Source organism: Gopherus flavomarginatus, chromosome 10 (genome assembly GCF_025201925.1).
Source record: "Gopherus flavomarginatus isolate rGopFla2 chromosome 10, rGopFla2.mat.asm, whole genome shotgun sequence".
Lineage (NCBI taxonomy): Eukaryota > Metazoa > Chordata > Testudines > Testudinidae > Gopherus > Gopherus flavomarginatus.
Window position 1 is genome coordinate 2,515,964 of NC_066626.1, and position 17,857 is coordinate 2,533,820.

Sequence of the window (17,857 nt, forward strand, 5' to 3'; positions counted from 1 at the left end):
GCTAAGCAAATCCCAGAGGGGTCGGGGAGAGACCAAAAAACCCAAACTGTATTATGACAGAGCTGATATTAGGCACCTGAAGCTGTAGAGTGGTGGTGGGGGTGAAGAAGACTAGCACGCTGTAGTTATAAACAAAGAGTGGAAAGCCCAGGTATTCTGGGTTAAAGTTACTCCTTTAACTCATCCCATATAACCCCTTTGCCTCTTCCGATATGAAGATACTGTGCAGGCACACTGGACACTGTGGCAATCAGTGCCACAGGGACCCAGCTGCTTCCTTGTAAGAGTCTTTTATCAAAATAGCCACATTCTTACTACGCCACCTGAAGTGCACAACTGAAATGGAATGTATAAAGCCCCACCGCAGAGGCTACATAAGATGGAGCAATGCACTGGGAGTAATAGGTTACAGCAAGTGTGTCAGAGAACCATTTTCAATCAAGGCCTCAGAGGACCTTTACTTCCATGCTGTAGAAATTGTCCTGAGGCAATAACAATTGATTTAAGGACACTGATTATCCCTCCTCACTCACGCCTCCACTTTGTCATTACTTGAGTCAATGCTTGTGAGGTCATCAAGACCTTGGCTCATATGTAATACGCCATAAAAATAATGTTTTTCACTTGGACCCTGTTGGATTTCATGCACACAGAAAGGATAATAATCGAGCCTACAGAAAAACCCATTGAATAATGTTGCAATATTTTCAGCTTTTTAAAAATAACTTACAAACCTTGGATAATGGTTTCTTCTATTCACAGTTGATGCCTCCGAAGAAGACCATGCTGGGCATCACTGGCCTGGAATACTCAAACACAAAGTTGTATCTCAGCAGCCAAATGGATGCTTTGCTGAACAGTTCCAGAATTTTTACCTCTCTCTGAAGAAACTCAGAAGCTGGGCTCTCATATTGTGAATATAACAGGTAACAAAGTAAATTCTCTGCAGCATTGACTAATAGGTTCTTCACGCGCTGGGTAAATGTCATATGATCAGAATTGGATGTGAAAATCCTCGAGACATAAGAAAGAGGACTGGGACACTGAGTGGCTTTGAAGTCCAAGCCACATGGAAGTCCACACATGAAGTACACGGAAGGAACTGAGAGATATTCAGCAATTATTGGTCCACATGGAAATGCAGGATTCATAAGGACAGCATCAAATTTGCCGTCCTCAAGGTATTTAATCAACTCTTTGTTATATAAGAAATCCCTGCAGGCAAATGAGAACATGGTTGTAAATTGTGATATGTTTTCAAAGACCCTGGTAATTTTCTTTGGAAACGGCAGGTCAACAAAAACATTCTCTCATATTGAACGGTAAAATTTATCCAATGATTCCTGTGTGTAAGGCACTCGATATGTTTTTACTGTGCAATAATCTGATGTTCCCATGAGCAAGGTGGCTTCTGGGATTACGACAACAACGTCGTGCCCTCTTTTCCTAAGCATTTCCACTACCACACACATGCTGAGCCAGTGACTCCCATCTTGAGGCACAACCAGCAGTTTCCCACCTTCAGCAAAACTCCACCAAGAGAGAAAAAGTGCCAGCCCAGTGGTTCCCTGCTTCCCTGACATGGTTGCCATTGTGCTGCTAGGAATAAAAAACCCAACTTTCTCCCCAAGAAACCTTCCAAGCAGCATTTAAAGGCAGAAGTCTCTTGGACTGCAGCTGTGTCTCTGTGACCTTTAAGCCCAATTAATTCTTAACTCTAGAAACCCTTCTCAGAAAATATTTTACTTAACACACAATGCTTTAAACTGTGATGAAAGGGCAGGGGGTGGGGGGTGTTAAACAAGACTGAACAGACATCAGCAGTGCTGCTGGAGTTTGTTACATGCAAACACAACACCTCCATCAGCATTTCATATTCTAAAATGAGTCAGCATTATTAACAAAGATTCTGGTGGAGAGGTCGCAGGATTTTATAGCAGGGTTGTTGTTGGTTCAAGAACCTCAGGTAGGTGTACATAGCAGTTAAACACCTACCGCTGGCCCAGGCTCATGGGGCTCAGGCTATGGGCTGTATAATTGCAGTGTAGATGTTTGTGTTCTGGGTGAAGTCGTTAAACACAGACAGCTGGCACGTCTGTTAACTGCAGTGCAGACATACCCTTAGAGCGCAGTTATGTGCTCTGTATCTGGCTCAAACCCAGACTACTAGCTTTGTTCACCAGAAATAACCTTGAGGAAATTACACTCTTCCTCATCTGCAGCAAGACAGTGGTGACAGATACAACTCAGGCTACGTCTAGACTACCCACCATAACGGCGGGTTAAAATCGATTGCTTGGGGATCGATATATCGCATCTCATCTAGACGCGATATATCGATCCCCGAGCGCGCTTATATTGATTCCGTAACTACACCAACCCCAACGGAGTTGCGGAATCGACAGGGGGAGCCGCAGACATCGATCCCGCGCGGTGTGGACGGGTGAGTAATTCGATCTTAGATATTCAACTTCAGCTACGTTATTCACATAGCTGAAGTTTCGTATCTAAGATCGATTTCCCCCTGTAGTGTAGACCAGCCCTAAGGCAGGATACAATTGAGAAGAACACACTTGTGCCAATCCTGAATGCTGCTGCCCACATAGTCCCTAAGTCTGAAAGGGGCAACATGGGAGGACATTTTCATGCTGAAATTTTGGAACCCTTGAAAACCTGAGCCTGGAGGGTGTAGCACAGTGGGTTACAGCTTTTAAGGGAGTTAAAGCTAGATCCACAAAGGGCCTGAGCATTACAATGCCTCAGTCGTAGGTGCTCTGTGGAATTCACAGCCCTGAGCTAGATGCCCAGGCATTGTATGGGAAGTGTTACAGACCAAAGAAAGGGATTCTCAGAAGCCAGCAAGCCGAGCTAAGAGCTACCGAGGCTGTCTACACTATGGACCTTACAGCAGCACAGCTGTACCACTACTGCTGTGCCGCTGTAAGATCCCCCAGGTAGCTGATCTCCTGCCTGTGTAATTAATGTGCCCCTCCCCCCAAAGAGCTGCATTAGCTGTGTTAGCAGAACCATAGAACATCAGGATTGGAAGAGACCTCATGAGGTCATCTAGTCCAACCCCCTACTCAAAGCAGGACCAATCCCCAACTAAATCATCCCAGCCAGGGCTTTGTCAAGACAGGCCTTAAAAACCTCTAAGGATGAAGATTCCACCACCTCCCTAGGTAAGAGAAGAGTCTCCCCTGCCCACATAGCGCTAGCCACACCAGCACTTTTGTCAGTGAAATCTGTCAGTCCTCTGACCAACAAAATTTTACCAACAAAAGTGCTGGTGTGGACAAAGCCCGAAGCTAGCTGGAAATGCTGAGGAGAGGCATAAGCCCTACCAATCAAACTCCAGGCTGGGGCAAGGTGCCTCTCCGCCTCTGAGGATTCACAGCCATGAACTCTGTCCCAGAGCTAGCGCTTAACCCAGCCCATTCTCACAAAAAGCCGCTGTGAGAGCGTGACTGACTCTGTGGCCCATGGGGAGGCCCTCATGCTAGATTGGAAGAATCAGATTCAAGACCCTGAACTAAGAAATCTGTAATTGTTTATAAAAAGTGGAACAGCTCTAACAGAAGAGAGAGACACCTGACAATACCCAATAGCCTAAAAGTCGGGGCACCCACCTAGAATGTGGTTAGACCTACCTGATTCACATTTCTGTGCCAGACCGGATGCGGGATTCAAAGCCAGGTCTCCCACATCCCAAGTAAGTGTCCTAACCATTGGTATAATGGGACTGGGACACACACCTGCCCACTCTTGCCTTGGCTGTCTTTTGTGCAGGTTAAGCATATTCTGAGTACACTTACTGGATGGGCCCCGCAGGCAAGGTTTGGGTTGGGGAGTGGATGCCTCATTTGAGAATCCTACTGGACTTTCAGTATGAACCATGGGCTGAATAGTTCAGTGGGATCAGGAGTTAGCACATGCCCACCTGTGGAGATTATTATTGTATCTACTTCAATCAGTGCACCTAATCAAACTGTGATTTGTGGACATGCTGATGTACCTCACTCACCCTGATATGATGATTAAAATCTGTGCTCAGTGTGAAGTTTAAGACATGACTTGGGAGAGATCAGGAAATAAGTAATAAGTAACCAAGGCAAAGGTACCACAGCATGATTAGCTTATTGAAAGCATAATACGAGATATGATATGTAAACAATTTCTTTTGCTATGATTTGCTCTCTGCTTTTAAGATACCTTGTGCTAATAAGATCAAGAGACTTAGACTGTAGCTTGAATATCTTCTCAGAGGTCACCCCACAGACAGCAAAAGCTCTCAGTGCCAAAGGACCATTGGTGAAGAAGGAAAGGGTCTTCAGACTTCACCTCCCTTGGGTTCTCAGTCAGCAAGGCCTGGGCTAAAGAAGCCTTCTCCCAGAAGTGGCCAAGCAGGACTGCATCTCTTGTGGTTACAGGGGAGAGATGCTGAAGGATCAGAAAGGGCCCGTACTTTTATGGAGGGGAAGGAAGCCATTGTGTTTTCAATCAGAAATCACTAAGGCCCAGACCCGTAAAGGGAGTTAAGCACCTAAAGACCCTTGAGGATCTGGGTCTAGGACTCTGGTTGTCCCTCTTTGAACTCTAAGCCCTATTGACATTCAAATTAAGTTTTTATTCTGAGAGATAACGTGGGTGAGATAATATTTTTTATTGGACCAACTTCTCTTGGAGAGAGAGACAAGCTTTCAAGCTACACATAGCTCCAATATCCTGGGACCAACATGGCTCCAACACTGCAGACACACTTAGAAAGATTCATATAGTTAACACATGTTCTAAACTAGGAAAAAAATGAGAATGGTAAGCAATGATTAACTGATAACAGGAGTGTCAGCGGAGTTTAGGTAATATATTAACAAACCACTTCCATCATTTCACTTGGGTACAATGATTCAGCACAACTAGCAGAATCTTTACACAACAGAGGCTGCTAAAGTTCATAGAAGGGATAAAGTGGGTCAGAGTTGTTTGAAGAAGCTCACACCAGCAGTTGCCTGCATTACACGTAGCTCAAGCCTGTACTACTTCAGTGTATGGGGAAAGCCATTTCCCTAGTCTCTACATAGAAATTTCATTTATTCTCTGTAATATGATTCCAGGAATGTCTCCCTGAAGCCTCAACTGTCTGCTGACTCAGTGGTTGAGAGCTCTTTTTTTTTGTTGAGAATATCACCAGGTGGAATCATCATGGGGTTCTGTGGTGTTACCTTCTAATTTTTAAGTTCTCAGCCCTTTTTGGCTATTTTTACACACACGACTTTGAAAGTGATGCAAGTGCGCCAGCATGGGCTTTCAGCTCCTAGTAGTTGCAATCTGACATCACCCGTAGGGCACTTCCAGATACACTTCTAAGTGCAACATTGACATGCGTTCTGCATTGTCCTCTGCCCAGGGAGCAGGTGGGATGGGGTCCCCCCTATAGCAGCATGGCTCATGAGAAAGCCATGCTGCCAGGATGAAGTGCTACATAGATTCATAGAATATCAGGGTTGGAAGGGACCTCAGGAGGTCATCTAATCCAATGCCCTGCTCAAAGCAAAATGTTGGGCATCACCAGCCTAGTCTACTCAAACACAAAATCATATCTCACCAGCCAAACAGAGAACTGACTTAAAAGCTCTAGGACAGTCAAATCTCTTTGAAGAAACTCAGACACTAGACTGTCAAACTGAGAATACATAAGCTTGCAAACCAAGGACTCCAGTGACCCAAATAATAAGTTTATCACATGCTGGGTAAACGACATATGGTCTGTGTAGGAAGTAAAAAATTTGGGGATATAAGAAGGAGAGTCTGGACACTTAGTAGCCTTATCCAAAATACAGGGAATTCCATGCAAAAAGTTGACAGAAGGGATGGAAAGATATTTACAACTATTGATCCACAAGGAACACAGGATCTGTAAAGATGGCATCAAAATGAACCTCCTCAATGTATTTCACCAATTCTTTGTTTAGCAAAAAGTGCTTACAGATGACGATCATAGTACTAAAGTTGGTCAAACTTTTATGTGCTGTGAAAAAACTCTCCAGAATAGGTCCATCATCAAAAATATGATAACCAAAGTACTGGAAGTAGACATCCAAATCTTCCTGTGTGGGGGGCACTAGGTATGTTTTCACTGTGTAATACGGGGATGTTCTCATGAGTTAAATTGGCTTCTGGCACAAAAACTACTATTTCATGTCCCTTCAGGCTGAGTTTCTCTAATGCCTGACTCATGCTAAGCCAGTGATTTCCATCCATAGGCATCACCAATAGCTTTCCACCTTCAGCAAGACTGCAGAAGGCCAGAAAAAGAAGTAACCTAGAAACAACTGGACACCGCGACTGGGAGAAAGGAGCCATGTTCTTAGTAGTAGAGGGAAAAAAAACTTCCATCACACAGGTACTGAACACTGATTTATACAAGAGAACTACGGTCACCAAAGCTTACTCCAAACATTTACTGCAAAGTAAATGTTTACCTAGGTTCAGAAAAAGATCAGATTAACTAGGAGTTTGACATCATAACAATTAAACAATGCTAACAGCTTCTGCAAAGGTAGAACTACTAAGTTATTTTGGTGGAATGCTACCACGGGACTTGCTATTTGTGTGAACACTTATTATTTTAAATTTAATTCTTAGGAACCAAAGTAGAAAGAGGATTGGGAACATTATTGGTGGCAGGGTCAGGAGAGAAGAGGGGAAGATTTATAGATACAGAGAACATGGAAGTTGCAGAGGATTCTTGTTGTAGTTTCTTTTCTTGACACTTTGACGTCTGTGAGTAGGATCCCCTTCGTTCCAGCAGCAAGTAAGGGCTTTATGCTTATGAAACTTATACTGGCAAACAGCAGATGTGAAAGAGAGAGCTGCCAGAGTCCATGGACAACATGCTAACAGAAATGCCAGCACCCTTCTCCAGCATGTGGGTGCTGCCCAGGAGACCAGTCCCCTGTCATCTTTTGTGTCTATCTCTAGCTAGTAGGTTTAGTCTGTTTTGGCCAGTAACTGGTGTCCTCCTGGACATTTTCAAAGTGAAGTTATTGGACCAGATCCTCTCCAGGTGTAAACTGACTTCAGCAGAGCTACACTGATTTATGGCAGCTCAGGATCTCATCCTTGTTTGTGGTACCAGGTAATATTAAGGAGTCTTAGTTGAAATGAGAACCAGCAGCGCTTAGTGCTTAAAAGGAAAGGTGGTTTGAATCACTCTGTAATCGCTTAATTAAAAGTACATTTAAGAAGAAAGAAAAAAAAGCTGCTGAAAAGCTATGGAAGTGTGTAATGAAGTGAAAGCAAAATCATTTTCTTCTTAACAAGATGCTTAATTCTTGCCCAACTGAAATCATTGGTATAATAATCCTATCTAGGACACACAATTTCTAGTGAATTCAGGATCCTACCATGAGTACAACAAAAATAAAAGCTTTACCAACCTGAGATAATTCCTTCTGAGCACAGTTGATGCCTCCAATTATAGCAATGTTAGGCATCAGTGGTCTGGGATAGTCAATCACAAAGTCAAATCTCATCAGCCAAACAGATCCATGACTTAAAAGCTCAGTCACTGTTATCTCTCTCTGGAGAAATTCAGAGGCCAGTTTTGCATATGGCGAGTAAACAAAATCACAAAGGAGAATCTCCAATAAGCTGAATAACAGATTCTTCACACGCTGTGGAAATGTCATGTGGTCTGTATTGGTTGTGAATAGCTTTGGAACATAAGAAGGTGGGTTTGGACACTGAAGAGCCTTATAGTCTAAACCACATGGAATTCCACGCAAGAAAAACACAGAGGGGATAGAAAGATACTCAGCTACGATCTGTCCACAGGGCATCATGGGATCTGTAAAGACAGCTTCAAATTTGCTCCCTTCTAGATATTGGATCAACTCTTTGTTGTACAGTAAATGTGTGCAAGTGGATAAAAACAGAGTCGAGGTGTTCTTCAGCTTTTCACGGAGTCGAACAAATCTTTCCAGAAAAGGTCGTTCCTCAAAAAGCTCTTCAGTAAAAGTCAGAAAATGTCCCTCCAGCTCTGTCTTTGTGAAAGGTACCGGATATGTTTTCATGACATAATTCTCGGATGCTTTTACATGTAGATTTATTTCAGGGGCAACAATGACTATCTCATGCCCTTTGTGCCTCAGCTCGTCCAGCACTGCACGCATGCTGAGCCAGTGACTTCCATCCATCGGCACCACAAGCAGCCTCCCACCATCAGCAAAGATCAACAAGGCCAGGAAAACAAACAGCACTGCACTGATCTGGTGTCTAGAGTGAAACCCAGGAGCCATCTCTGCAGCAGTGCGGTGAGTACTACAAAGACTAGCAAATTGCCAATCAGACTCCAGTTAGTAACTCCTGACAACTCTACCTTTTGACCTTTATCCCTTCGTGCTATTCAAGTCAATATTTAATTGCATAATATATGTACATAACAAGATCAAACACAAAGGTCTGAAACCTGAGTTGCACTTTGGCAGTACTGAGGCCTTTTTCAACTGAAGTTACTCTCTGACTCTTATCACTCTAACCACTGAGTCAAATCACAACCCTGGGGTGCATAACCTCTGCGCAGTTGTACAAACCATCTCTACGCTGGCAGATGAATGGGTGTATAGTTAGTTTGGTAAGTAAGGGAGGTGGTGCAGAAGAGAGGGATGAAGGAATCAGCTGTTGCTTCGGATAGGATTTTCAAAAGCAGTCAGCATGGGCTGACAATGGTAAAACTCCCCCCGGCTTCACTGGAGATGGAGTTAGCCCGGCGCTGAGTGGCCAGGAAAATTTTCCCCTTTATATTCAAGAGCTGTGGCACTTACTCACAAGAGTTCCTCAGGCCTCACTGCAGCTCTTTCTAGAACTTTGCTTTCTCTCTCCTTGATGATGTGCTGCCCGAAGGCCTCAGTAACAACCTGCCCCGCTGCTCCTGAGAGGTGGAGAGGAAAGGTATGGAAGGAGTGAGTTCCCATCTATCCATGGGAGGAGTTGCAAGGTATGGGTGTCTGATACTCTGCTCTTGGCCTCTGATCCCCAGAGGGAGAGGTTCTTAATGGACCCGTTTGCTGCACCTCCGCTTAGGGCTTTCAATCAGGGTTACTGTTTTGTACTGCATGGGCTATTCCATCCCCCTGGCTAAAGGCTCAAACTCAGACTAGACCTTGTAAAAACACGTATACAAACATGGGGCTTGTCATGGTATAATTCCCCACTCTGAACCTTAGCGTCCAAAAGATGGGGACCAGCATGAATTCCTCTAAGCTCAATTACCAGCTTAGTACCTGTAGCGCTGCCACCAACCAGGAATTCCAGTGCCTGGTCCACTCTGGTCCCCACAAAACCTTGCCCGGGGACCCCCAAGACCCAGACCCTCTGGATCTTAACACAAGGAAAGTAAACCCTTTCCTTCACCGTTGCCTCTCCCAGCCTTCCCCTCCCTGGGTTACCCTGGAAGATCACTGTGATTCAAACTCCTTGAATCTTAAAACAGAGAGGAAAATTCACCTTCTCCTCTCCATCTCTTCCCCCCCGCTCACCGACTCACCCTGAGAGAGGCAGTAATCCTAACACAGAGAGAAATTAGCCTTTCTCTCCCCCTTCCCTCCTTTCTCCTCACCAGTTCCCTGGTGGATCCAGACCCCGTCCCCTGGGATCTCACACCACAATAAAAAAACAATCAGATTCTTAAACAAGAAACTTTTAATTAAAGAGAGAAAAACAGTAAAAATTATCTTTGTAAATTTAAGATGGAATATGTCACAGGGTCTTTCAGCTATAGACACTGGGAACACCCTCCCAGCCTACGTATACAAGTACAAATTAAAATCTTTTCAGCAAAATACAGATTTGAACTCCTCCCAGCCACATACAGATGTGAACTCCTCCCAGCCACATACACATTTGCAAATAAGGAAAACAACCATAAGCCTAACTCGCCTTATCACCTAGTACTCACTAGTCTGAACTTATAAGAGCCTGTATCGGAGAGACTGGAGAGAAACCTGGTTGCACATCTGGTCCCTCTGAGCCCCCAGAGTGAACAACAACCAAATTCTAACAGCGCACACACAAACTAACAGCACACACAAAAACTTCCCTCCCTCAAGATTTGAAAGTATCCTGTCCCCTGATTGGTCCTCTGGTCAGGTGACAGCCAGGCTCATTGGTCTTGTTAACCCTTTACAGGCAAAAGAGATATAAAGTATGTCTGTTCTATTATCTGCTACTATCTGTTTATGACAGGGCTAGAAATCAAAATGGTCTCTTATATAATACACCCAGGCCAGTTGGGTACAACAAAGTAGGTGAAGGCAGATATACTGGCCACTGGATTAGCAGTTTTTTGTTCCCTGACTGACCAGAGCAGGGGCTGCTCCAGACTAATGAGAACACCTGACTCCAATTAACCTGCAAAGAGTCAGGTGAGTCCATTAAGGTAATGTGAACACCTAATTAAGGCCCTTTTGATACTATAAAAGGGAAGTGGCCCAGGGAAATGTAGCAACTCTGACAGTGAAAGGTTAGCTGCCAACAGCTGCTACCATTAGGGTCCCTGGGTTGGAACCCAGAGTAGAAGGCGGGCCCGGGTTCCCCCCCCCCCCACAACCTGCCACTACAGAAACACCTCCTGGGAAGGGAAGACAGGCCTCTGTCAGGATAGGAGGCTAAACTGTTCTGAAATAAGCCCTAGGGACAACAGACTGTGGGAGTTCTCTCACCAACCTCCTTCCTGGTTTATGATGAAAAGGGCTCAGTAGACTGTAACCCTGGTCCTAGAGAGAGAAGGGTTATGTGGAGGGTCGCAGTGAGCCACTGAGGCTAGCATAAACCACCTAGAAGCACGGGACCCACAGGGACAAGGTCGGAGCTCTGCTACGCTTACTTATGGCAAGGAAGCGAACTAAACACTGAACACGGCCTGGTCACCTCTTCTGACACACAAGATGAATGCAGCAGTTTAAAACAAGAATTTGCACTTAGTCTTACACGACAAAGCATTGAGACCTCTGTGGTTATTCCCCACTGTCAGCGCTACAGTGCAGATCCCAAAGCTGCAGAATCAGACATAAAGTTGTTGTAGTGACTAGTAATAAGACTCTCAGAATCCAAGTATAAGGCATTTTTCATTTCCATTTTTCTTGACCGAGGTTACTTCCTTAGATAGTCAGGTCAAATACTGGAGATTATTGAAATTTAGTATTTTAAAAATAACAGATGCAGTAAGTGCGTTTTTGAGATACAAGGAGACTTAGAGCTGTGTGTAATCAGCATGTTGATGACACCATAATGCACCCTACCCCACTATTTCCCCATATTTCCCCCATTTCACATATTGAACTGAAGGGCCTATGGAAAGGACCACTGCAGTGTCACCTAGGAGAGAGCCTCTTGGACAGCACTACACTCTGGTCCTCTCATCGGAAGAAGAATGATGCTACTCAACTGGAGTTCCATATATCACAACCTTGTCAATAGTATATCATGGTCAAAAGTATCAAAGGCAGATGGCAGATCTGAAAGAATTGGTATAAATACTGGGGCTTTGTCCATCACCAAGAGGAAATGATTGGCCAATGAAGCCTGTGCAATTCATGTGCCTATTCCAGTCTAAAACCAGAATGAAAGAAGCTGCTAAAAGCTGAGCACTCCAGAGAATGCTTGAGCTGTCTCAAAATGACTTTCTCAATATTATTCCCCCCACACCACTCCCCGCCTAAAAAAAAAAGTGCGTCTGTGTGTTAGGCCTGAATAAAGATATAGCAGACAAAACCAGGTATGCCAACCTAACCAAAGTCAGGCTAACAGAGGTTTGTGGGTAATCCCTGAGTGGAAAACACTGAGAAGCAGCAGCATGTCTCACAAGCGCTGGGAAAAAGTAAGATAAAAGAGAAGCTGCATTCCTGGCATAGTACCAGATGTGCTGTGTTCGGGCAGCTCCTTCGAAGAACTGATAAGAGCCCTAGTTTCCCAGCCTCCTTGTTTTCACTCCCTGGTTTTGTTCTTTGTTTGTTTTTAACTCCCCTACATTTCTAACTTTAGGCATGCATGTATACTAAAGGTGTCTAGTTTCTAGTTGTTAGAAGAAGGGGGTGGGTTGCTCCAGTAAATAATTTATGACGCGACGGAACTGTCTATATAGGCTTATACTAAGATGTAAAGAGGGGGCTGGTTCTCTCTGGAGACGAGCTGCTCTCTATTGATGCGTGCACTTGTCAATAAAGAGCTTTTGATTGGACCTTGCTGGTGTTGCCTGTCTCTCTCGCGGTCAGACAACGAACTTTGCCGTCTGGGGTAGAGTCCCTGACATCTTTGGCGACTCCGCCGGGACCCGTCTGACTCTCCGGCGGGGGATCGGACCCTGAGGCAACGCAGCGCGCATCCTCCAGTTTAGAGGAGCCTTGCCTGGTGATCTGATCTCTGCGTTGGCGATAAGGCGTGTTCTGTGAACCAGCTGAAGCTCGTAGAAATCCAGCAACGTCCACCTACCCGTTGAGTAGGGTCCAGGTTGTCGGGGTTAGAGTCCCTGACTACTTAGGTCTGGGTTAGAGTCCCAGTCCAGGTCTGGGTTAAAGTCCCAGCCCAGGTTTGTGCAGGATCCAAGTTGTCTGGGTTAGAGTCCCTGACATGTGGATAAAACCAAAATGGAGAAAAGAAAAATTCAGAATGGATGGAAAGATACTCAGCTGTTGTTTGTCCACAGCATAAGCAGTGGAACCGTAAAGGCAGCATAAAATTTACTCCTGTAAAGGTATTTGAACATTTTTGTTGTGCACTAATATGTACAAGTGGATAAAAGCAGAGCAGAGGTGGGTTCTTCATTCTTTCATGTGTTCTAACAAAGCTTTTTCTAAAAAAAGTTGTTCCTCAAAAACCCCTGAGTCAGTGAGTGATATTGTCCAACCAGCTCTTCCTTTATGAAAGGTACCAGAAACTTTTTCATGGTAATAATCTCTGATGCTTTTATGTTCATATGTATTTCAGGTGCAACAATGACTAATTCATGTTCTTTCTTCCTGCATGCTTGCTGAGACAGCACCCCTTTGCAAGGAGGCCAGGAAAAGAAGCAGCACTTTAGCAGCTGTGCAACAAGATTGTTGTACATGAAATTTATTTATGGAGAAATGTTTCAAAGTCAAGTTTTATACCTAACCCCATGCCCTTTGGTACAACTCCTCCCTGCTCACTGTATATCTTGTTACAATTTCCAGTCAATATGTAAGCTTATAACATGCCCACATTTAACAATAAACCAAAGTTAGAGTAACATGTGATCAGGTAGCTGGCCCCTGTGGCCAGGTACCCAGCCTACCTGTGACAGGCTTTGCTAAGGAGAATGAACCAACCAAGATCCACCTGGGAGTTATTTACCTAGATGACTGGGTGGTCATTCATTAGTTAAGGAACACCTGGGTCAATAAAGGCTATGAGGGCTCCATCAGAAAGCCCCAGAACAGATGAAGCTCCTGGTGGGAAGCAACATCTCAAGGGAGCTCGTGAGGAAGCTACTGGCAGTAGTGTCTCTGTGAAGAGCACAGGCCCAGAGAGAAGGAACAGGCCCAGAGAGAGAGTGCTCCCAGGCAAGGGACCAGTGCAGCCCAGGAAACAAACTGGGCATGGGACCTTGTGAGGAACTACTAGGGGCTCAGCAAAGAGTGACACACCAGCGGGGAAGAGTGGCATCTGGCGAAAGGCTCACCAGAGGCCCAAGTTCCAGGCAGTGAGCTCAGCCTGCAAGTGCCCCATGGCTACAGGGGAGAGACGCAAGACTGATTAACCCAGAGGTGGAGAGTTTCTGGTGGAGCAGCTGTCTGAAGTTGTTGGTTGTTTTTGCATTGTCCTTTTCTGATCAATAAATTAGACCCTCTGAAAAGCTCATGCTTTAATACTAGAAAGCCCTGCTTGTTGATTCCCCAGATGGCCTCAAGGGAACATGCAGGGTATCAGTACAGAACACTTATCCACTTTCCTAGTCTGTGTACATTCTGGCCTACTGCCTTCTCCAGCCATATCACTGAGGTAGCACCTCCCACCTTCTAAATGCCTCCCCAGACCCTACAAAGGAGTCCCAAGGAATTAAGTCTCCCTGTGTCGGCTGCCCTCCCTGACTTGTGCAAGTTCCCATCTTCCAGTCCCCATGCAGGGGACTAGGAAGTGAAGTTGAGGGCTGCCCTGACCCCTTCTCCAGGCTTCAATTGCTTCCCAGCCTCTTGCAAGAGTCCGGGGATAGAAGAATGGGTTTTTCTGTACTTCTGTATTTTGTTTGGAAGTTGCTCCCTCAGTCCCATGCTGGGGTTTTAGGAAAGAAGGAGGAAGGACCCTTGTTTTGGTCCCAACTCAAAATTGGAGCTGGTTGGCAAATTACTTTTCCACCAGAAAATTTCAGTGACAACACAATTGTTCAGATTTTCACTGAAAAAAGGAAAGACTTGAAACCCAAACATTTTTGCTTTAAAGCCAAAACAAATTCATTTTTCAGTTGCAGAAAATGGAACATTTTTTGTTTTTTAGTTTTACAAAAATCTGAGAATTTTCAGCAACAAATGGAAACATTTTTGCAAAAATGTTCCTTTTGTTGAAGAGTCTCTGCACCTGGCAAACACCGTCCTGTAGAGCCGAGGGAAGAGACTGCTGTGGGGATGCTGCAGAGCAGTGACTGAGGATGAGGTAAGACTGAAAGTTAAACTGATCATACACCAAGTGTCACCAAACACAGCTACCGCAGTCCTTTACTACTAATGGAATGATACTGATTTATACCAGTGGCGGAATCTCTCATTCCCACTTAGTGACCTAGCTTTCCAAGTGACCCATTCATGGTATCAACAGAAACTTGCTCCTTAACCCAGCTGGTACTTTAACAAGAGTGAAGCAGAATTGTACTCAGTACATTTGGGACAGGTGCCAGTCTCATAGGAGGTTCTCCTGTTACAGGTTTCACTATGCTCATTGGATTCAAAATAAGACTAGGCTTTGCAAAAGCCTTGAAGCTTGTGAACTGTGCTGGATTTTGAAATTCCATAAGCTTGCTATAATAAGGTACTTAAACATATAGCATGGCTGTTACAATTTATGAACCCATGCTCCTACTACAAACAGAACTTCCAACATTGGGCTGAATCCACTTAGTGGGAAATCTCCTACTGATTTCAAGGTGGACCAGGATTTGGCCATTATTTTCAAAGATAGCTTTTACAATGTGTACAGTACTATCATGGTGTAATAAGCCACAATTGTTCCCACTCAACACGTTGCTGTGAAGTTGGAGTCATCAGCAGGACCAGATTAACACATCACTGGGCCATAGGCAAACATACACTCCTGTGCCACTACTTTCTAATATGAATAACAACAAACAGCTAATGAAAAGAAGGGGAAAAATACACTTTGATGATGTGCCCTCCCATTCAGGTCACTGCAGCAATTCCTGTCCCAGCCGGTCATTTTCTCGTGTTAGAGGAGGAAGTGGTTTCTTTACCCACTGCCCTTCTCTTTCCTTGGCTCTGCTGGGAATGGCAAAGTGAGTTGCAGTTATGTATGAGAACTATCTTTGCTCCCTCATCCACTAGTGTGGATTTGCATACAGATTGAAAGTACCACACTCACTTGACCGAGTGGCTTTGCAATTTAGTGCACGGTGGGAGTTGCAACACCACTGACATTTGGCCTGGCTGCCAGTCTGTCGTGTACAAAGACAAAACCAAAAAATCAAAAACATTCGTCCCCACCCCATATGAAATTGGGCCCCAGGCACGTGCCTAGTTTGCCTTTGCATTAATTCAGTCCTGGTCACCACATGCTGCTGTTGCACATTAATCTCAGAAGTTCTTTTTCTTAGTGAATGAGCAGTAGCCACTCTTTGAAGAATTTGTGTATTATTGCTAGTTTCATTTTAGAGAAGCTGTTGCAAACAGCAAGAAACTTTCCACTCTGCCTTAATGTCTCTAAGTAGAGGCTGTTTTTGAGGTAAGAGTTACTCCCTGGGAACCAGACATTAGTGTTTTGGTGAAGATTACTAATAGAGGGATTTGTCTGCTGGACGTTTATGACAACTTCGGTTCCAGGACTGGTGAATATACTATGAATAAACCCATTACACTAAGAAAATACCTGGACTCAACATCACTAATTTCTCATCCAATGAGAAATCAACATGCAAGACCTCAACATCTGATACCACTTAGCAGAGGGTGACAATACAAAATACAGTGTGCTTGCCTTGTTGAAGTGTAGAAGAGGTTTCCTCTCCATTTTTTTGGTATGAAATCATCTAGAGTAATAATGCTGTTGACAATGCTGCTCTACTGTCTACTGGTTTTACAGTTTTGAAATAATCTTTGTTGTATGTTGAAAACAATTATAAAATGTGCCATTAGCAGGGAGATGAGGAGAAAGTTGGATAAAATGTGGAGGGTTTTACACTTGGAAGTTTCTGGATTTGACAAAAACTGAAACAATGGGCAGGTCGCTCTAACTATGAGGGACTCCCATGTAGCTATAATTGTTGGACAAATGCTTAACAAATTGTTGGACTCTGTGATCTACACCTATTATTGTGGTCTGGTGAAGTTCTGGGAGGGATTGTATTTCAAGAAGCATAACCCCAGCTGGAGCGCCCAGGCACTAGGGAAAGTATAGACCAGGGGTAGGCAACCTATGGCACACGTGCCGAAGGTGGCACGCAAGCTGATTTTCAGTGGCACTCTCACTACCCAGGTCCTGGTCACTGGTCCAGGGGCTCTGCATTTTAATTTAATTTTAAATGAAGCTTCTTAAACATTTTAAAAATCGTATTTGCTTTACATACAACAATAGTTTAATTATATATTATAGACATAGAAAGAGACCTTCTAAAAACGTTAACATGTATTACTGGCACGCAAAACCTTAAATTAGAGTGAATAAATGAAGACTCAGCACATCACTTCTGAAAGGTTGCCGACCCCTGAAAGGTATAGACTCTGCCCCTGAATTCTAAAAAACTACCTGCTGGAGGTGATGAAGCAAATCCATTTGTTGTTTGAAGCCACACTGATCTGGGGTCCTGCTTCCAACTGCTTTTAATTTGGCAGAAAAGTTGCTGGAATAATGTTAGCTGTAGTTGGATTTGTAACAAAAGCTATTAAGTGACCTTTCTTAGGGCTACCTCATCCGAGCTTGTTGGTAAGGGTATTGGTTTGAGTGTCTGGGTGTCTGTGATTACTCATTCAAAAACCAGTCGGAGAACACTTCAATCTCCCTGGTCACTCGATTACAGACCTAAAAGTCGCAATATTATAACAAAAAAACTTCAAAAACAGACTCCAATGAGAAACTGCTGAATTGGAATTAATTTGCAAACTGGACACCATTACATTAGGCTTAAATAAAGACTGGGAGTGGATGGGTCATTACACAAACTAAAAACTATTTCCCCATGTTCCCCTGCCCCCATTGTTCCTCACACCTTCTTGTCAACTGCTGGAAATGGGCCATTTTGATTACCACTACAAAAAGGGGTTTGGTTTGGTTTGGTTTTTTCCCCTCTCCTGCTGGTAATAGCTCAGCTTAACTGATCACTTTCATTAGAGTGTGTCTGGCAACACTCTTTTCATGTTCTGTGTGTGTGTGTGTATATATATATATTTAATCTTCCTACTGTATTTTCCACTACATGCATCTGATGAATTGGGCTGTAGCCCACGAAAGCTTATGCTCAAATAAATTTGTTAGTCTCTAAGGTGTCACAAGTACTCCTTGTTCTTTCTGCTGATTCTGTGACACTAGAAGTGCAGAGCCATTAAATTTACTTCAAAGTAAGTCCCCTGAGCAGAGATGTTTAGCCACAATGCTCATCTCACCATGACTCTAAGTAGTG

The 17,857-nt window shown here is 44.1% G+C and overlaps 1 protein-coding gene across 2 annotated transcripts in view; it reads right to left on the bottom strand.

Annotated features, from left to right (window-relative positions):
- LOC127058922 (UDP-glucuronosyltransferase 1A1-like) overlaps positions 1-17,857 on the bottom strand; it is a 95,589-nt gene that overhangs the window by 15,163 nt on the left and 62,569 nt on the right. The window contains exon 1 of one of the 2 annotated variants that reach the window (XM_050969409.1): positions 7,440-8,386. The exons of the other annotated variant lie outside the window; for it this stretch is intronic. Within the exon in view, the coding sequence (XP_050825366.1) occupies positions 7,440-8,300 (861 nt within the window). The 5' untranslated portion in view covers positions 8,301-8,386. Of the gene's footprint in view, positions 1-7,439; positions 8,387-17,857 lie in introns of those variants that run through there. 2 annotated transcript variants of the gene reach the window in all.